Below are 22027 nucleotides of genomic sequence, written 5' to 3'. Positions count from 1 at the left end.
ACTGGTCCTGCCCCGACACCCAAACCCATCACACCGGTAATGCGCATCTATTTAAATTAATCCTTCAATGAGGAAAAATCCTTAATAAGGAATTAATTTAAACAGATTAAGGAATTACAGAAGCAGTTTACCCGCTCCAGTGATCTGGGTTCCATTAACTATTCATCTTAAATAGATTAAGGATATTTAATAATTAATTGTTTAAGAAGGAACACAAAAAAGCTGCAGAAACTCAGCGGGTGCAGCAGCATCTATGGAGCGAAGGAAATAGGCAACGTTTCGGGCCGAAACTGTCTGAAGAAGGGGTTCGGCCCGAAACGTTGCCTATTTCCTTCACTCCATAGATGCTGCTGCACCCGCTGAGTTTCTCCAGCTTTTTTGTGTACCTTTAATAATTAATTAATAGGGTTATTAATACGGTGCCGGTTTCCAGCAGCAGGTGGCGACCCTGCGCCGTGAAACTGCACAATTCTTCAGACAGCTCGACATCACTCTGGTGATGGGAACCAGCACCACAATGAACGGAATTTCATCACATGCCTCAGTTGGAATGGCGGAGGCCCTAATGCGTCAAGAAAAACAAAGTTCTAGTCCAAAGGTAGACACAAAATGCTGGAGTAACTCAGCGGGACAGGCAGCATCTCCGGAGACAGGGAATGGATGAAGTTTCGGGCCGAGATCCTTCTTCAGAGACCTCGACCCGAAATGTCACCCATTCCCACTCTCCAGAATTGCTGCCTGTCCCTCTGAGTTACTGCAGCATTTTGTGTCTATCTTCGGTTTAAACCAGCATCTGCAGTTCCTTCCTAAAAAGTGCTATTCCAATTAGGTGACACGGCGGCGTAGCGGTAGAGTTCCCGCCTCACAGCGCCAGACAGGCGGGTGCGATGCTGACTGCGGCTGCTGTCTGTACGGAGTTGATACATTCTCAATGTGGCCGCGTGGGTTTTCTCCGGGAGCTTCGGTTTCCGCCTACATTCTAAAGTCGTAGAGGTTTGTAGGTTATTTTCCCTCTATAATGTCCCTCGTGTGTAGCTCTGTACTGTCCTCACTTCAGGGGGTGCGCTCTTCAATTGCTGTCTGTAGGCAGGAAGAAGCAGCACCGCGGTATGGTCGGATTTACCGAAGTGAGGGCGAGGGATAGAACGATAGGCATTCTTGATGGTGGTGTAGCAGTGGTCGAGGGTGTTAGGTCCTCTGGTGCAGCAGGAGACATGTTGGTGGAAGTTGGGGAGTGCTTTCTTTAGGTTTGCGTTATTGAAGTCCCCAGCAATGGTGGTAAATGCCTCGGGGTAAGACGTCTGGTGTTTGTTGACCACGGCGTGCAGCTCCTCCAGTGCCAGACGGACGTCTGCCTGGGGTGGGATGTAGACCGCAGTCAGGATACCGGAGGTGAATTCTCTTGGGAGGTAGAAGGGACGGCACTTCACCGCCAGATGTTCGAGGTGTGGAGAGCAGGAGTTGGACAGGACTGCCACGTCTGAACACCACGCAGAGTTGACCATGAGGCAGACACCCCCTCCTCTCCCTTTCCCAGATGCCCGTGTACGGTCCATACGGTGGATGGAGAACCCTTCAGGCTGGACCGCTGAGTCTGGGGAGCTGGGGGTGAGCCATGTCTCTGTGAAACAGAACACAGAGCATTCCCTCAGCTCCCTTTGATAAAGCAGCCTTGCCCTTAAGTCCTCCACTTTGTTTTCAAGGGACTGTACATTGGCCAGTAGGATAGTAGGGAGAGGGGGCCGAAGTCCCCTGCGCTTCATTCTGACCTGGAGTCCTGCCCGTCGGCCACGTTTCCGGACACAATGGAGGCTTCCCCCTTGTTTCCAGGTACTGTACTTGCTGTACCTGCTGTTTCTGCGGACCTGCGCTGGAACGGGGATTCCCTCACAGACGGCAGCTCCAGCTCCGTAACGAACAGGGGATTCCCTCAAAGTCGGCAGCTGCAGCTCCAGCTCCGTTGTTCCTGGAAGATCCAGCCCGTCGGCTCTGGGGAACATCCCGGGGTCTCCAGGTACCGTACCTGTGATCCTCAGTCGGGTCGGGAGTTCCACAGCCAGAGTGGGAACGTTTAAAGTCCGGGGCTCCCACAGCTGCGGGAGTTCGCGAAATTGCGAGAGCCTTGAGGTGCTCAAGCAGCTTGTCCGAAACGGCACCGATTTCTGCCGTTTTTCTGATCCAGGTAAGTTGTTGTAGTTGAGCCTTTTATTTTCCGGAGCTCCGCAAAAGTCGCCGCAGGCAGGCGCCATCTTGCCCAGGTATAACGAGTGTCGTTATGTTCAAATTGGTCTGTTCAAGATATCCAACGTTATTGATCATTCTTATTGCTCTTTTTTGTAATGTGCATAACGGCTGTAGGTTGGTTTTGTAGGTGTTACCCCATATCTCCACACAGTAACTCAGATATGGCAATATGAGTGTATTATACAGAGTATGTATAATACACTCAGGGTAGAACTAGTGTATGGATGATCGCGGTGCAAGAAGGAACTGCAGATGCTGGTTTAAACCGAAGATAGACACAAAATGCTGGAGTAACACACCGGGCCAGGCAGCATCTCTGGAGAGAAGGAATGGGGGATCTCGACCCGAAACGTAACCCATTCATACTCTCTGATGCTGGCTGGGCTTGTATACTCTGGAGTTTAGAAGAATGAAAGGAGATCTTATGGAAACATATAAGAAGGGTTTCGGCCCGAAACGTCACCTATTTCCTTCGCTCCATAGATGCTGCTGCACCCGCTGAGTTTCTCCAGCATTTTTGTGTACCTAAGATTATTAAGGGTTTGGACACGCTAGAGGCAGGAAACATGTTCCTGGGAATCCAGAACCAGGGGCCACAGTTTAAGATTAATGGTTAAGCCATTTAGAACGGAGATGAGGAAACACTTTTTCGCACAGAGAGTTATGGGTCGGTGGAATTCTCTGCCTCAGACGGCGGTGGAGGCCGGTTCTCTGGATACTTTCACGAGAGAGTTAGATAGGGCTCAAAGATAGCGGAGTCAGGGGATATGGGGAGAAGGCAGGAACGGGGTACTGATTGTGGATGATTAGCTATGATCACATTGAATGGCTGTGCTGCCTCGAAGGGCCGAATGGCCTCCTCCTGCACCTATTGTCTATTGTTCCGTTGACCCACCATCCTTTCTAAGAAAAGGTTGCCCCTTAGGTTCCTATTAAATCTTTACTATCTGAGTTCCTTTCTGAACTCCAACTATGTTTTAATTCTGTCCTGATGAAGAGTTTATTTAGATTTTGAACCTATCTTCTTGACATTGGGCCACTTTCAACATCTTCCTGAAGATTTACGAGGATGTTGCTGGGACTAGAGGGTGTGAGATATCGGGAGAGGTTGAGAAGGCTGGACCTCTCTTTATTGGAGAGCAGCAGGATGAGGGGAGATCTTATAGAGGTGTACAGACTCGTGAGTGGAATAGATTGGGTAGATGCACAGAGTGTCTTGCCCAGAGTAGGGGAATCAAGGACCAGAGGACATACATTTAAATGTAAATGGGAAAAAAATTAATAGGAATCTGAGGGGTAACTTTTCCACACAGGGGGTGGAGGGTTTATGGAACAAACTGCTAGAGGGTGTGGTTGAGGCTGGGACTACCACAACATTTAAGACACAGTTAGACAGGTAAATGGATAGTTCAGGTTTGGAGGGATATGGACCCTACACAGGCAGGTGGGACTAGCAAAGCATGGGACATGATGGCTGGTGTGGGAAAGTTGGGCCGGAGGGCCTGTTTCCACGATGCATCACTGTATTACTAGGCCCGTTACAAAATTAAGGTTTATTGTTCAAATTCAATCAGCTCTGATATGTTTTTGTTGTAATTTAGGTTACAGTTCCGCTTCCTGTTGGTAGCCCATGCTTTCCCTCTCCCTCCATTCCCCACCCTTCCCAGTTCTCCAACCGGTTTGAGTATAGGAGCAAAGAGGTTCTTCTGCAGTTGTACAGGGCCCTAGTGAGACCACACCTGGAGTATTGTGTGCAGTTTTGGTCCCCTAATTGGAGGAAGCACATTCTTGCTATTGAGAGAGTGCAGCGTAGGTTTACAAGGTTAATTTCCGGGATGGCGGGACTGTTATATGCTGAGAGAATGGAGTGGCTGAGCTTGTACACTCTGGAATTTGGAAGGATGAGAGGAGAGCATGATTATCAAGGGTTTGGACACGCTAGAGGCAGGAAACATGTTCCCGATGTTGGGGGAATCCAGAACCATGGGCCACCGTTTAAGAATAAGGGGTAAGCCATTTAGAACGGAGATGAGGAAAGACCTTTTTACACAGAGAGTTGTGAGTCTGTGGAATTCTCTGCCCGTTCTCTGGATGCTTTCAAGAGAGAGCTAGATAGGGCTCTTAAAGATAGCGGAGTCAGGGGATATGGGGGAAGGCAGGAACTGGGTTCTGATTGGGGATGATCAGCCATGGTCACATTGAATGGCGGTGCTTTGAAAGGGCCGAATGGCCTACTCCTGCACCTATTGTCTATTGACTGTCCTTCTGATTACATTGTTTCCATGTCTGCTTTGTTCTCACCTTCTCCCAACGAACAATGGTCTATGCAACATGTTCCTTGATAGAGCCATAGAGTGATAGTGTGGAAACGGGGGCTTCAGCCCACCTCGCCCACACCGGCCAACAATGTCCCAGCTATCCTAGTCCCACTTGCCTGCGCTTGGTACATAACCCTCCAAACCTGTCCTATCCATGTACCTGTCCAACTGTTTCTTAAACGATAGGATAGTCCCAGCTTCAACTCCCTCATCTGGCAGCTTGTTCCGTACACCCACCACCCACTGTGTGAAAAAGTTACCTCTCGGATTCCTATTAAATCTTTTCCCCTTCACCTTGAACCTGTGTCCTCTGGTCCTCGTTCCCCGAACTCTGGGTAAAAGACTCTGTGCATCTTCCCGATCTATTCCTCTCATGATTTTGTACACGTCTATATGATCTCCCCTCATTCTCCTACGCTCCATGGAATAGAGACCCAGCCTACTCAACCTGTCCCCATAGCTCACACCCTCTAGTCCTGGCAACATCCTCGTAAATCTTCTCTGAACCCTTCCAAGCCGAAGCTCTGTATTTCCCTCACCCCTGATGCCCAGTCTGAAGAAGGGCATCGGAAACGTCACCCATCGCTTCTCTCCAGGGATGCTGCCTGTCCCGCTGAATGACATCAGCATTTTCTGTTTATCTTGAGTAACACTTGCTGTGAATAGGATGTCCCCTTTTACGTCACCAAGCATAGGCCCAGCCTCCTAAACATAGAATATAGAACAGGACACAAGATAGACACACAAAGCTGGAGTAACTCAGCGGGACAGGCAGCATCTCCGGGGAGAAGGAGTAGGTGACGTTTCGGATCGAGACCCTCCTTCAGACTCGAAACGTCAACCATTCCTTCTCTCCAGAGATGCTGCCTGTCCCACTGAGTTACTCCAGCTTTTTTGTGTCTATCTTCTGTTCAAACCAGCTTCTTCAGTTCCTTCCTGCATAATCCATCTTTATGTTTTATTCATTTCAGGAGGAAATCTCTCGGAAGAGCAGGTAGACTATTACTTCTCTGAATCTTTATACCACTTGGACAAGTGTTTACAATGGTCAATTTATAACGGACTGTTTACATTTTTGCAGCCTTAACGAAATAGGTCAGAAAATGTCGGTGACTGGAGGCAGCCTCTCGATGGGACATTTCAGATTTATATTCAGATCAGATTCAACTTTAATTGTCATTGTCAGTGTACAGTACAGAGACAACGAAATGCAGTTAGCATCTCCCTGGAAGAGCGACATAGAATATGATTTCAATAAATAATACTATTTACATGTATACAGTCATAGTGTTTTTCCTGTGGGAGGAGTGTCCGGGAGGGTGGGGGGTGATTGGCAGTCACCGAGGTACAGGTTTGAGTAGAGTGACAGCCGCAGGGAAGAAGTTGTTCCTGGACCTGCTGGTCCGGCAATGGAGAGACATGTAGCGCCTCCCGGATGGTGGGAGGGTAAAAGTCCATGGTTGGGGTGAGAGCAGTCCTTGGCGAAGCTGAGCGCCCTCCGCAGACAACGCTTGCTTTGGACAGACTCAATGGAGGGGAGCGAGGAACCGGTGATGCGTTGGGCATCCGAGTTTGCCCGGGTCCTAAAGTCCGCCGACTTAAAGCATTCATAGCGTGTTTGCAGCATTTGCTCTCCACACAACAGATTCCGTTTACTTCGGATCTGATCTTTGGAAGAATGGGTTCAAACAGAATTCCCGGTTCCAGGTGGGAGCCCGTTGTGCTCGGTCTCTCTGTCTGTCTCTCTGTAGAATACATCGATCATTCCTTGTTTCAGTCGCCGCCAGACCCCTCCCTCGCCTCTCTCTCAGGTACATCATGTCTGTATCGGTGCTGTTTCCTGCTCTCGTTCACCTGTTTAACGCTTCACCTCCCTCACTGCCAGATTCCAACCAGTTCCCACTTTCCTCTGCTCGAGACCGACTCTTCCCTTCGTTTTCTCGCCGTCTCTGTCTCCGTTCCAAAACGCGTGACCAACGTCAATTCCAAGCCCGCGGATGCCATCGGCTACTTCGTCTATCCACTACACCTGTTTGCGCATCGGAAATGGATTATTCCCTCCAAGGTCGAGTGCGTACAACAACAACCCGCTTACATTTACACAATGTCCTCGCGTCTCTTTTAGGAGACCCCCAAGTGCTTTACTGGTTGAAATTCTCTTTGAAGTGCAGCCAGGAATGGCAATTTAAATGCAGGAGTCAATTTGCAGAGAGGAACATTCACAGAGTTTAAAAGCAAGCTTTTGTGATTTAGTGACCAATGCGATTTGTGTTTATTTCAATTGGAGTATTAGAAGCACCAAGCACAGAATTCGAATAAACACAATCTTTCTATTCGGTTCTTATGAATGTTACTGGTCGCGCGAATTATCCAACTACAACAAGGTATTAAATGTATCTGTCGTATTAATCTACTGACCAACAATATTGTAAGTGGGTTTGATTTCAATGAACCAACCCTTTTTTACATTTTTCCTCTCTGATTATCTGCCTCTGTTTCTTCCCTTCTTTCACCCAATCCATCAGGTGAAACTTTAATCGCCGCCCTCAGCCCAAGAGAGAGAAATAGTCATGAGTTGTTAGTTGTCATATGTACAGGGGCGGAGTAATGACATTCTTACTTATCCTTAATCTGAGTTTGCATCTATATCACTCCTCATAACTTTCCCTCTATAACCTGCGGGCCACACTTCTCTTCCTGATTCCAATGTTAGTAAAGAATCCTAATTCCTCTTTCAAGGAATGTTGCCATTCCACCCCCCACGTCCGTAATCATCCAGACTTGTAATCAGCATTCCCAACTCCGCACAAAGTGGGTTGCAAAATCTCTGACAGAACTTTTTGCCTGAGCCCAGACCTCTGTTGTGTGGGTGGACAAAGCTGAGATAGTCAAGTGAGCTTGGGATGGGTCCGTAGTTTGTCAGGCAGGATCTGCGGAGAGAGGACATGAGTTAGCATTCCGAGTCTCTGGTCAAAACTTGCCCTGACCCTTTCAGTCCTGCTGCACATTAAAAACAAATCTGTTATTGATGTTGTTGGGAATATGAGGCACTGTTCCTCCAGGTTGTGTATGGCCTCACTCTGGCAACGGAGAAGGCGCAGGGCAAAAAGATCAACGTGGGAATGGGAAGAGGAGTTAAGGTGGAAGGCATCCGGCAGCCCTTGGCGGACCGAGGGGAAGTGAGTCGGAGACTCTAGACTTTCACACGAACGTGCTCCGGGTGTCACCATGACTACAAGGTACAGTAGATGAGATGACCGTGAACCGCTGTCTCATTTGGAAGGACGGCTGTGATCCCTGGATGAAGGTGAAGGGGAAGGTAATATAATAATAATAACTTTATATATAGAGCACTTTAAAAACAACCACAGTTGCAACAGTGCTATACATGACTGATCATGGACAAGAAATTATTACATAACAATAAAAACATTAAACGAAAGAGTAAAAACAATAAAATTAAAAACATTAAAAGCACTAAAAACAGGAGCAAAGTCTCATGCAGGGTCAAAAGCCAAAGAATATAAATGTGTTTTAATACTGGTTTTGAAGATGGACAGTGGGGGGGCCTGTCTGATGTGCAACGGCAGGGTGTTCCATAGTGCCGGAGCAGCAACAGAGAAGGCTCTACCCCCTCTGAGCTTCCGCTTAGACCTCGGTACCTCCAGGAGCAGCTGATCAGCTGACCTGAGGCACCGGGCAGGATCGTATGAGTGGAGCAGTTCAGAGAGGTAAGGCGGGACGAGCCCACTTAGAGATTTAAAAACAAATAAAATAATTTTCAAATGAACTCGAAAGTGCACTGGGAGCCAGTGGAGGGAGGCCAGAATTGGCGTTATGTGCTCCCTCTTTCGAGTTCCAGTTAAAAGGCGAGCAGCAGCATTTTGAACCAACTGGAGACGAGCCAGTGAAGATCGTGCAACTCCAACATAGAGTGCGTTACAGTAATCCAGCCTAGATGTAATAAACGCATGGATTACTGTTTCAAAATGCTGCCGCTCGAGAATGGGCTTCACCTTTGCCAGCTTCCTTAGGTGTACTATAAATGCAGTTAGTTCACTTGTTCAGTTTAGTTTATTGTCACGTGTACTGAGCTACAGTGAAAATCTCTTGTTGCATGCTATCCAGTTAGCAGAAAATCTAACCATTTCCAGCGTATAGATACATGATAAGGGAAGAACGTTTAGTGCAAAACAAAGCCAGCAAAGTCCGATCAATACAGTCTGAGGGTCACCAAAGATGCAGATATTAGTTCATCACCGCTCTCTGTTTGTTGAAGTATGATTCAGTTGCCTGATAACAGCTGGGAACAAACTGTCCCTGAATCTGAAGATGTGCATCTTACTAGTGTCTTATACAGTTGTATCAAATCCTGCATTTCATTCCCTCTCAGACCCAGCAAATGTGTCAAACGCCATCGTCACCACCCTGCCCATCGCTGGTGCAATTTTCAAGCAGCTGTGTGTCTGCATTCCAATGTGTCTCTGGTCTGTTAAAAACAACACAGGGCGTAACTTTTTAATGTGTAGAATCTGCCCTGGCCTGTCTTACCAACTTGCATCACATTTATCCGAGTTCAATAAATTAGCCTTAAATCAGCCCATGGCGCAGTTCATGAAAAGATTGCTCCATCCCAGATCAATGGATTCACTCTCCAAAATGCCTCCATGGAAACGTAGAAACATAGAAACATAGGAAATAGGTGCAGCAGTAGGCTATTCGGCCGTTCGAGCGAGGGCCATTTAATTTGATCATGGCGGATCATCCAAAATCAGTACTCCGTTCCTGCTTTCTCCCCATATCCCTTGATTCCGTTAACACTAAGACCTATATCTAACTCTCTCTTAAATACACCCAGTGAATTGGCCTCTACTGCCTTCTGTGGCGGAGAATACCACAGATTCACAACTCTCCAGGTAAAAATGTTCTCCCTCATCTCAGTTCTATATGACCTACGCTTTATTATTAAACTGTGACCCCTCGTTCTGGATTGCCCCAACACCGGGAACATTTTTCCTGTATCCAACCTGTCCAGTCCGGTAAAATGTTTATATGTTTATATGTTACCCTCTCATCCTTCTAAATTTCAGTTAATATTAGCCCAGTCGATCCATTCTCGATCATCCGTACACTAACACTATATGACATACTAGGAACACTGTTTTTTCCCCCAATGTTAGTCTCGTCTCAAACTGACTAACCATTAGAACTGAGATGAGGAAAACTGTTTCACCCAGAGAGTTGTGAATTTGTAGAATTCTCTGCCTCGGAAGGCAATGGGGGCCGATTCGCTGGATGCATTCAAAAATAGTTAGATTGAGCTCTTAGGGCTAGAGGAATCAATGGATATGGGGAGAAGGTTGGAACGTTGTACTATTGGTTGTGGATGATCAGCCATTATCACATTGAATGGTGGTGCTGTCTCTAAGAACCGAATGGCCTAACCCTGCATCTATTTTCTATGAATCCTTGTAAGCAAGCCACCTGCATACACATCCACATCGTTTACATTTAAAAATTGGTCAACAGTTGAGCCAGCACCGAGCCCTGCGGAAAACCATCTGCCGCTTGTCTCCATTCTGAGGAGCAACCCTCTACCATCGCCCTCGGAATCTGACCTTCAGGCGAATTTTATATCTCATTGGCTTGTTGAAAACGTGAAAACGCGCACCTCCAGATTCAGGGACTGTTCCATTCCCAGCTGTTATCATCCTACCACAACCAGAGAGCAGTGCTGAAATACTATCTATCCCATTGACCCTCGGTCTATCATTGATCGGACTTTAACCTTGCACTAAACGTTATGGTCTTATTACGTATCTATTCACTGAAATGGTAATCGAGTATTGTCTTTCCGCTGACTGGAGTGCACGCAACAAAAGCTTTTCATTGTACCTCGATACATTTAACAATAAACTAAATTAAACTAAACTAAACTAGTTTGCCCAATGTTAGATTATTACATAATATGTGAAGGGGACACAGATTAAAGGTTGAAAGGTGGAGGAATTGAGGTGTAAATGGAACTCACACAGAAGAGGAATTGGTACCAGTTTAGATCAGTCGTGATCACATTGAATATAGGGTCAGCCATGAGGGGCCAAGACTATTCCTGTGCCTATTTTCTGGCATTGAAGAAAGCAGCTGCTGGTAATCTGTACCCTCGTGTCTGCCCCTTTCAGTATGACCATGGTAATGCCAGTCTCCCCTCTGCTGGGGCAGATAACCATCGACTCCACAGTCAAAAAGGCACAACAAATGATGTACTTCCAGCGGCAGATGAGGAAACACAATCTGTCACCGCCTATCAGTCTGAAGAAGGGTTTCGGCCCGAAACGTTGCGTATTTCCTTCGCTCCATAGATACTGCTGCACCCGCTGAGTTTCTCCAGCTTTGTTGTGTACCTGCCACAGGTAATGATGGTCCAATTCTATACGGCCAACGTAGAGTCTGTCCTCACCTTCTCCATCATGGTCTGGTTTGGCTCAGACACCAAGCACGACACCTGGAGGCTGCAGCGAATCGTCCGTCCAGCTGAGAAAGTTATTGGCTGCAACCTTCCCTCCATTGACGAACTGTACACTGCAAGGTCCGGGAAGGGAGCGGGCAAGATCATCTCTGACCCCTCTCATCCTGGCCACAAACTCTTTGAATCACTTCCCTCTGGAAGGTGATTCCGGATTGTCAAAGCTGCCACAGCCAGACATAAAAACAGCTTTTATCCACGAGTAGTAGCTCTACTCAATAACCAAAAATCTATAGCCTCTTTTACTCTGATATTTTATTTAATTCACAATTTAACCGATAATGTTTTATTATTAATGTTTAATGTTTTATGTGTCATTCCTAACTGTCACTGTGTGTCATGTTGTTACTTGCGGGCGGAGCTCCAATGCAAATTCCTTGTATGTGAATACTTGGCCAATAAACTCATTCATTCATTCATTCATCCATTCATTCATTCATTCATTCATTCATTCATTCATTCATTCATTCATTCATTCATTCATTCATTCATTCATTCATTCATTCATTCATTCATTCATTCATTCGTTCATTCATTCATTCATTCATTCATTCATTCATTCATTCATTCATTCATTCATTCATTCATTCATTCATTCATTCATTCATTCATTCCATCATTCATTCATTCATTCATTCATTCATTCATTCATTCATCCATTCATTCATTTATTCATTCATTCATTTATTCATTCATTCATTCATTCATTCATTCATTCATTCATTCATTCATTCATTCATTCATTCTTTCACTTATTCATTCATTCATTCATTCATTCATTCTTTCACTTATTCATTCATTCATTCATTCATTCCATCATTCAGTCATTCATTCTTTCATTCTTTCACTTATTCATTCATTCATTCATTCATTCATTCATTCATTCATTCATTCATGCATTCATTCATTCATTCATTCATTCATTCATCCATTCAATCATTCATTCAACGTCGCAGCGCTTCCTCTACGGCAGTTCCACATTTCGCTTAATATTTTGACACTCCACCAGCAATGTATCTAATGTACCCCGCCACATCTATCCAAGCCCTTTGGCTGTCTCTCGACCTGCTTCACTCCCAAACTCGTTGTCCCCACGCTTTGATCCGTCCCATTCCTGCCAACCCACCAAACTCTGCAACCCGGACAAAGACACCACGAAAGATGTTTGTTGTCCATCCGTTGTTGTTGGCGGTGGGTGAGTGGGGGGAACCTCGGTCAAGATTTCAGTTGGCCGCCCGCCTGTATCCCTAGGCCGAGCAGCTTCTCCCCCGGTCCCGGGGCCGCGCTGCCCGAGTCTACTCCCGAACCCCGGGGATACTCTGATTCTCTGCCTCACCTGGATGTGGAAACAGCGCAACCGCTGCTCGAGGTGCCTGAGGGTCGGAAGAGGGTGAGGCTGACCCGGACCGGGAGGAATCTCTCTGGCACCGGGACAAGGTTTATAGTCTCGGCGTGTGTGCTGGGATCGGAGGGATTCACGTCAGGGAGACATTACCCGAAGTGGAGATGGCGGGGAGTCGGGACTGGAGTCTGGGAGTCGTCGCAGAGTCCATGGAGAGGAAGAGGTGGATCGACCTGACCCTGGAGACTGGAGACTGGAGGATTAGGCGGAATGGTGACGGGTTTCATGTAGTAATCTCCGCCGAAACCCGTCTCCCCGCCCGGGAGGATGGGGTTTTATCTCAGTTACGAGTCGGCGACGGTTTCAATTTTGGTCGCGGACACCAAGTCCAATGTCCACACTTTCTCTGGGAATGAATTCACGGGAAAACGTTATCCTTTCTTCTGGCCTTGGTATGAGAACCAGTGGCTGAGAATCTGCCCCAGTTCCGCTCCGGGTGTGTAAAAGGGTCGGGTCCCGGGACCGGCGTCAGGAGCGGGGCTGTGGGGCAGAAACCCGATGGACAACAGGTCGGCGCTGAATGAACGGCTCCCATTTCATCCCCAAATACCGCTTCGTAAAACCCCAGTGAACGCGGAAATAAAACCAGGGGGAATGTAAATGTGGGAAGAGTGAAATGAACAGCAACTGAAATCAGAGCTGTCTGTCTGTCGATCCGTTCATTTTTAGGCGTTACCTGCGTCCTACAAAGTAACATAATTACTTTTGTGATTTAAAAAAAATGTAATGATACTGGACCTCTGTGATCAAACGCCGTTACGGTATTATTAACTCCTTTCAATGATTAGATCAATGTAATAGATAGATGTTATGTTGCTTCAGTGATTTGGAAAATGTACACAACCATTGACATACACAACAAGCTAATTGAAATATCGTGTTTATATCAATTATATGTTTTCTGGCTTCTAGTACTGTAATTGAATTAAACCCAATTTGTCTTGCACTGTACAGCTTTTCCTCTGAACTAGTTAAATATCTATTGAACTGGGAGATGGCAGTTTAGATTTTCTTTAGTTTAGATTGGAGATACAGCGCCGAAACAGGCCCTTCTGCCCACGGAGTCCGCACCGACAAGCGATCACCGCACATTAATACTACCCTACACACACTAGGGACAATTTACACTCATATCAAGCCCATTTACGTATTGGAGTATGGTAGGAAACCGGAGATACCGAAGAAAACCCAGGCAGGTCACGTGGTACAAACTACGTAAAGACAGCACCCGTAGTCAGGATCGAACCCGAATTACTGGCGATGTGAGGCAGCAAATCTACCGCTTCCCTTTGAACATTGTTTTTGAGTTGTCCTATCTATACATTGGCGACTGCATTTCCTACATCTTCAAGAGTGACAGGTCTTCAGTGACAGGGAGGTGGGTGTTGAGCGGAACCCGTAAACTACTTGCCCTATGATAGACAGCAGCGGAATCCCTCTGTTGTCGCCACAGATGCATTTGTCCAATTTCTAAAAAATGGTCGTCGTGATGGTGGCCCTCGGGTCCTCTGGCCGACCCCTCTCTGAGACCGGGTAGAAGTCTCGGTCCATCCTGATCCCGGGCTGTGAACGGAGATGCGGGCGGATGGATTCACTTCCCAACTTGTGCAACGGCTCGCCTGTTGCACCCGAGGCCTCGGTGGCACCGGGCCCCGACCATTTATCAACGAGTCCAACTGCACGGGCGCAGGTCGTTCGGCCCAACTTGCTCATGTCGACCAAGATGCCCCATCTACACTCAGCTTCTCGCGTTTGGTCCATTTCATTCTAAACATTTCCCACCCCCTGTTAAATACTCAAATGCCTTTTAAACCTTGTTGTAGCACCATGTTGAATTTCCTCCCCTGGCAACGTGTTCCGTGTATCATCTACCCTCTGTGTGAAAAGGCTGCCCCTTGGGTTCCTGTTGAATCTTTCCCTCCCACATTATAGCTATCTCTGGTTCTTGATTCCCTTACTGTGCATTCACCCTACCTACTCATTTTTTACTAACACACCTTGCACATTCTCCCTTGGTTCTTTATTCTTCGTGTAACACCGTCCTTCCGTGTCAGCAGGGGTCAGAGTTGAGAAATGGGAATTTTCAGCAGCACCTAAAGTTCTATGGAATTATTTCTGTTGTGATGTGAACCATCAGTCCCAATGAATTCAGGAAAAAATCAATGCAGGAGCAACTCAGTGGGTTTGGCATCATCTGTGGGGGATTTGGATGGGTGACGTTTCGTCGGGACCCTTCTTCAGATTGTTATTGGGAGGGGTGGGGAGCTGGAAAATCGAGAATGCCTCACAAGGATACGGACGAGGGAGGTTTGCCTGACAGTTGGGTGGACATAGGCCAGAGATGAAAAGCATAGAAACGGGGGTCAGTTAAAAAATGAGCAGTGATATGTTAAGACAGATGGAGGATAAGGGGAGTAAGGAAACTGCGGGAATGGACAAAAGAGCGAAATAGTGCGAAAAGTTGAAGCTCATTAGGCTGGGCACGTGGAAGAGATGGGGTAAAGCTGAGAGAGATGGTGTTAGCTAAATTTGGAGATTTCAATGTTCATTCTGCTGTGTTGTTAACCACCCGAGCTCACTCTGTCAATGGAGGATGCCCAGGACTGGAAGGATAATATGGAAATGAGAAGTGGACTTGAAATGTTTAGCAACCAGGATGTTCCGCAGATCTGGGTCGTTTAGTCTACGCTTGGTCTCGACGGTGTACAGGAGGGAGCCGAATGTGACCAATCCACATCCTCGTGTAATGCTGCTGCTCCGCCGTGTTCCAGCATTTTGTGTTATATATGCTACACGACTACCCTGAAATAAATGAAACACAAATCTGAATTCACTGAGATACAAGAAATGAAAAATGCCGGCATATATATCGCGGAGCAGCAGCATTACACGAGGATGTGGATTGGTCACATTCGGCTCCCTCCTGTACACCGTCGAGACCATATATATATATATGCCGGCATTGTGCATTTCTTGTATCTCAGTGAATTCAGATTTGTGTTTCATTTATTTCAGGGTGAAGCTGGTCGGGAGCGCAGGTAGGATATGCTCTTCACTGAAACTCTGTGTGGATGTGCAATGTGACAACAATTACGTGCTCAATTTAAAACCATGTGTTTACTATTTGCAGTGCGTGTGTTGATACCGAATCGTTGTCAGTGACAGATGCTGCCCCGGCCTTTGAAACGTTCTATCGGCCCTTTGTGTTCAGCACAATGATAAGAGAAATATCTGATGACATTAAGCGGAGTAGCTTACAAAGTGATGGTAAATATATAGAATCGCTGATTTTTTAAACTAACATAATCCTCCCCTACACCCCCCCCCCCCACCCCGTACCCACGCACACACGCCTACTCTATCCCTTCCCCACCCCATCCTCCAGCTGCTTCTCGAGCCGCCCCACCCCCCTCCCCCGAACCCTCACCATATTTTCCTTGCACCTCACCTGGACTCGTACCCATTTCTCCCCTTCACCACAACCACCACGGATATCCCTACCTCTGGCTTCACGATTATTGCCCGATCTATCCATATCTCCCTCCTTTTGTCTTTTTATCTCTGGCACTAATCCACAATTGACCTGTTAAAACAATCCTCTCGTTGGGTGGAGATCGAATCCCACCACTAGCCACAACTTCCCAACTCACCCATTTCCGCTTTCCGCAGACTGTTCCCTCCGCAATTCGCTCGTCCATTCCCATCCAAACTACCCCCTCTCCAGTTACTTCCCCCTGCAACCGCAGGAGATCCAGTACCTGTCCTATACCCCCCCCCCCCCCCTCCCCCCCGACTCCGTCCAAAGACCTCTACAGTCTTTTCAGGTGAGGCAGAGGTTCACTTGCACCTCCTTGTAACCCGATCTACTGTATCCGTTGTATCAGTTGTGCACGTCCTGTATATCAGCGAGACCAAGCGCAGGCTCAGGCGATCGTTTGGCTCAACACGTCCGCACAGTCCGCCTTAACCTGCCCGATCTCCCAGTTGCTAAACACTTTAACTACCCCTCCCATTCACAACCTGATATTTCTCTCCTGGGCCTCCTCCATTGTCAGAGTGGGGCCCACGCAAAAAGGAGGAAAAGCACCTCATATTTCATTTCGACAGCTTACACCCCAGTGGTATGAATATTGACTTATGTAACCCCAAGTAACACTTCCTTTCACTCTCGCTACATCCCTCCCCTTCACAGTTCTCCAACCAGTTTGACTGTCTCCGATTACATTTTAACTTTGTTTGTTTTGTTGTTACCTTCTCCCAGCTAACAATGATCTATTCTATATTTGCGTCAATCTGTATCCCCTTTGTCTCGTTTTTACACCTTAACATTCCTTATCGCGCTATCTCCTCTCCACAGACCTCGGTTTGAAGAAGGGTCTCGACCCGAAACATCACCCATTCCTTCTATCCAGAGATGCTGCCTGTCCCGCTGAGTTACACCAGTATTTTGCATCTGTCCACCTCTCAGTTGCAATCTGAAGTGTCCCAACTTGAAACAAATCACATAGGAAAGAACTGCAGATGCTGGTTTAAATCGAACGAAGCCACAAAATGCTGGAGTAACTCAGCGGGACAGGCAGCATTTCTGGAGAGAATGAATGGGTGACGTTTCGGGTCGAGGCACTTCTTCGGGCACAAGTCCCCTCCACCACTACCACCACCATCTGCCAGCAAGATATCGGAATACTTCTGAAATTCTGGAGATGGGTCCTGGGCTTTTGAATACACCTCATTTGAAAACGTAATCTCTCGTCCATCCTCACTGTACACACTCGTCTACCCCCTTTTAAAATCCCCGCCCCAATCCCATGTCGTTGCCTCACCCGATTCCCCAGTGCCCATGAATTTCCACTCCAATCGGGAGACAAACTCTGGGGGAAATGTCTGTTGTCCATCCGATGCTGTTGTGGCCCCCTCCGCCCCCGGGGACTCTCTGATTCTCTGTTTCTCTCCACAGTCTCTGTTACCCTGGACGTGGAAACGGTGCATCATTGGCTCAAGGTTTCTGAGGATCGGAAGAGGGTGAAACGGACCGGGACCTGGAGCAGTCTCCCTGACACCGAGAAGAGGTTTACAGGCAGACCATGTGTGCTGGGATCGGAGGGATTCACATCGGGGAGACATTACTGGGAGGTGGAGGTGGCGGGGAGTCGGCGCTGGAGTCTGGGGGTCGCCGCAGAGTCTGTCGATAGGAAAGGCGAGGGCGACCTGACCCCGGAAACTGGAGTCTGGAGCATCGAGCACTGGGATGACGAGTTTGATGCAGTCACCTCCCCTCCTTCTCCTCTCCCCGCCCGTCCCATCCCAGGGAGGGTGGGAGTTTATCTCAGTTACGAGTCCGGGACAGTTTCATTTTACGACGCGGACACCAAGTCCCATCTCCACACCTTCACTGGGAATAAATTCACGGAGAAACTTTATCCTTACTTCGAGACTTGGCAGAAAGACCAGTGGCTGAGAATCTGCTCCGGTTCCGCTCCGAGTGTGTAAAGGGGTCGGGTTCAAGGGTGTGTAAAATGGAAGGGAGGTGAATGTGGATGATCAGTCATGATCTCAGTGAATAGCGATGCCAGCTCGAAGGGCCGAATGGTCTACTCATTCACATATTATCTATTGTCTATTGTCCCGGGACCGACGTCAGGAGCGGGGCTCAGGGGCTGTGGGGCAGAAACCCGGTGGACAACAGGCCGGCGCTGAACGGCTCCCATTTAATCCCTAAATTCTGCGTCGTAAAACCCCAGTGAGCGTGGAAATAAAACCAGGGGGAATGTAAATGTGGGGAGAGTGAAATAAACAGCAACTGAAATCAGAGCTGTCGATCCGTTCATTTTAACGCGTTAACCGCGTCCGGCAACGGAACAGAAATGCTTTTGTGAAAATATAAAGATTAAAACATTCGCCGTCCCCGCGGGTTCAGCAGCTGCCGCGGGCGGCGGGTCCTGAGCTCCAAGTCTTAAAGCGTGTTTGCAGAAGAATTCTACACAAGAATTCGTTTTCTTCGGAACGGATCTTTGGAAGAATTGGTTCAACCCGAATTCCCGGTTCCAGGTGGGAGCCCGTGGTGCCCAGGCTCTGCCTGTCTCTCTGCAGGATACGCAGAGCATTCCTTGTTTCAGTCGCCGTCAAACCCCTACATCACATCTCTCTCCGGTACATCATGTCTGTATCGATGCAGTTTCCAACCAGCTCCCACTTTCCTCTGCTCGAGCCCCGACTATTCCCCTCGCGTTCTCGCTGTCTCTCGTTTACATTTACACAATGTCCTTGCATTTCTTTTAGGAAACCCCAAAGTGCTTTACTGGCGTAAATCGATTTAAAGTGCAGCCAGGAATGGCAACGGAAATGCAGGAATTAATTTTCAGATAGAAACATTCACAAACATAGTTTAAAAGCAAGCTACACTATCCAAAGTGATTGGGCTTTATTTCAATTGCAGTATTAGAAGCACCAGGTACATAATTCGAAACGAAAATCTTTGTATTCTGTTCTTGCGAATTTGACCGGTCGTGCGATTTGTCCAAATTCAACCAGAGGGTATTATATTTATCTATTGCATTCATCTGTTAACATATAATATCGTGAGCGGTTTTATTTTCAGTGATCCAATCCCTTTTACATTTTCCATCCAGATTACGTGCCTGTGTTTCTTCCCTTCTTTTGCGCCATCCATCAGGTGAAATCTTCATCGCCACCCTCAGCCCAAGAGAGAGAGAAAGACCCATGAGGTTTTAATTGTCATTCGTACCGAGACGAAGTAATGCAATAGTTTCTTGCCTTAACCGGAGCTTTCATCTAGATCAGTCCTCTTGCCGTTCCCTTCCTAAACTCGGGCTACACAACTTCTCTTCCTGACTCCTATGTAAGCAAATAATTCCCGCTCCTCACTCAAGGAATGTTTTCATTCCAACCCCCATGTCCATAATCGTCCAGACTTGTAATCAGCATTCCCAACTCCCAACGAAGTCGTTTGCAAAATCTCTGACTCAGACCTTTTTGCCTGACAACGCTGAGATAGTCAAGTGGGTGGAGAAAGCTGCGATATTCAAGTGGGCTTGCGATGGGTCTGCAGTTGGTTAATCAGGATCTGCGGAGAGTCAGCCTGAGTTAGCATTCCGAGTCTCTGGTCGGAATTTGCCCTGCCCCAATCAGTCCTGATGCACAGTAAAACATTTTCTGTTATTGATGTTGTTGAAGTCCTGAATTCACGGAGATATGAAAGGTGCTGGAATCAGGCATCCTGCATCATTGAGTTCTGATGCCGGGTTTCAGCCCTTAAAACCTAACCTCCACAAAGGCTTCTTTATTATTTTAACTATACCAGAGGTTTATTTCTTGCACCTCGCATTGAGGGGCCCTCCACTATTCCAACTTTCTGCGGCGGTGACAGGAACGACGTGAGAAAAGAACCAGGGAGGCCACAAGCTGCCTGGATATCTAAATTTGATATTTTGTTGCTTCTAATACTGTAATCCGCATGTCGTCTGTTTTTAACTTTCTGTGTTGGAAAGTCCAACCCAGGCACTTCTATCCGCTTTCGTTCATACTTAGGCCTGCTTGATATCTAACTGACCCCTCCAGCGGTATGAACATTGACTTCTCTAATTTTAGATAGCCCTTGCTTTCCCTCTCCTTCCCCTCCCCCTTCCCAGTTCTCCCACAGTCTCCTCCTACTTCCTTTCTTTTTCTCACCCCCGAGCCCGCCGTCCCCCCCCCCCCACATCTGTCTGAAGAAGGGTCGTGACCAGAAACGTCGCCTATCTCTTCTCTCCATAGATGCTGCCTCAGCCGCTGAGTTTTTCCTGCATTTTGTCTACTTTCGATTTTTCCAGCAGTCTCTTCTTTTTTTTAGAAAATATTTTATTTTATTAGAAGTAAGTGCAATCATATGGCACCAAAGTGCCTAATAAATATTTTCATAATACATTTTATGTACAGCTTCTTAATTTTTTTGTTATATTAAAGAAAGATGAGAATAAGAAAAAGAAATGAGATAGTAAAGGATAGAAAGGCGTGAAATATATAGTGTGTGAAGAAAAAGAAAAAAGACGAATGAGTGAAGAAAGTTGAGAAAAATAAAATAGAAAAAAGAGAATAAAACATTAAAAAAATAATAATAATTTTTTTTATTTTAAATCTACAGTTTCTTCTTAATCAAAACCTCCCTCGTATCAGATTAGTTGGAAATGGCCAGGGCACCTTCACGTTGAACACTTGCAGCCAAATAGCATTCATTGCCCGAGGCTGCAGCGTTCCCATTGGACAGTCACAGTACAGCGTGGATTCAGCAGCGCCCCGACAGTGAAAGGATTTTAAACCAGGAGGCGCAGAACCAGACATCAAGGTGTTAAAATGGCTGCGAAACACCTGGTCGATAGTTTAATCGAGGAGGCAGTTTGTCCCATCTGCCTGGAATTCTTCACAGATCCGGTAATACTGGAGTGTGGGCACAACTTCTGCCGCTCCTGTATCACACGGTTCTGGGACAGGGAGGAGAGAAACTCCTGCCCGGAATGTAGAGCGGAGTTTGAAGAGCCCACTCTCAGGGTTAGTTGGGCCTTGACGAGACTGGCTGATAAAGCTCGAAATCAGACACTACATCGGGAAGAGGAACGTAAACCTCACTGCGAGGAACATCAGGAAGAACTGAAGTTGTTTTGTGAAACTGACAATAAAGTGATCTGTGTGATTTGTGCAGCTGGGCGGGAACACAAGTCTCACAGCTTCATGTTGATAGAAGAAGCTGTAGAAATCTATAAGGTAAAAGCAAACCGATTTTGATCACTTCATCGTTTAATTCTTTGTTTGTTATCTGACATTTTATTCTCTGATCTAAACCCAAATCCCAGAATCAGGTGAAATCTTCCTTCGAATCTCTCACGAAAAAGGAATCAGAGATCGAGCAATTGGAGCAGCAACAGAAACTAAAGATATCTGGAATTCGGGTGAGGCTTTCCAGTTTCGATTTCCTGATCTTGTTTACATTCATTACCTGTGACGCGAATAACAATAGGCCAGGCCTCCATAGCTCAGAGTGGAGAACCTGAGCTACAGAGCGAGATTGGGCAGGCAATAACTTTACTTCTTGGGGTGCAGGGAGATTACAGAGATGTTACGGTATTGTGGTCATGAGGGAAATAGTTATGGCCAAGGCACAGAATCTATTACCCTTGTAAGCCAGCCGACACCCCGGGCAGGTTAAAGGTGAAGAGGAAAGACTGAGAGCAACATGTTCACGCAGTACACATAATTGCTGGAGAAACTCAGCGGGTGCAGCAGCATCTATGGAACGAATGAAATAGGCGACGTTTCGGGCCGAAACCCTTCTTCAGACTGATGGGGGGTGGGGGTGGGGGTGGGGGGGGGGGGGGGGGGGGGGGGGGGGGAGAAGGAAGGAAAAAGGGAGGAGGAGGAGCCCGAGGGCGGGGGGATGGGAGGAGACAGCTCGAGGGTTAAGGAAGGGGAGGAGACAGCAAGGGCTAGCAAAATTGGGAGAATTCAATGTTCATGCCAACCGGACGCAAGCAACCCAGGCGGAAT

At 47.1% G+C, this 22027-nt stretch overlaps 1 protein-coding gene and 1 long non-coding RNA gene across 2 annotated transcripts; both read left to right on the top strand.

The window, feature by feature from the left end:
* The first annotated feature begins 12792 nt into the window (after window positions 1-12792).
* On the top strand, window positions 12793-18301 carry LOC116969947. Its single transcript, XR_004410967.1, has 2 exons — window positions 12793-12972; window positions 18145-18301. It is a non-coding gene; the product is annotated as an uncharacterized LOC116969947 (long non-coding RNA).
* Window positions 18302-20839: 2538 nt separating this feature from the next.
* On the top strand, window positions 20840-21534 carry LOC116969945 (E3 ubiquitin-protein ligase TRIM17-like). The gene is made up of 2 exons (XM_033016706.1): window positions 20840-21247; window positions 21337-21534. Exons 1-2 carry the CDS (start codon window positions 20840-20842, stop codon window positions 21532-21534), a joined length of 606 nt encoding a protein of 201 aa, XP_032872597.1.
* The last annotated feature ends 493 nt before the right edge of the window (window positions 21535-22027 follow it).

Source organism: Amblyraja radiata, unplaced genomic scaffold (genome assembly GCF_010909765.2).
Source record: "Amblyraja radiata isolate CabotCenter1 unplaced genomic scaffold, sAmbRad1.1.pri scaffold_433_ctg1, whole genome shotgun sequence".
Classification (NCBI taxonomy): Eukaryota; Metazoa; Chordata; class Chondrichthyes; order Rajiformes; family Rajidae; genus Amblyraja; species Amblyraja radiata.
This window is presented reverse-complemented; position numbering and strand designations above follow the sequence as displayed.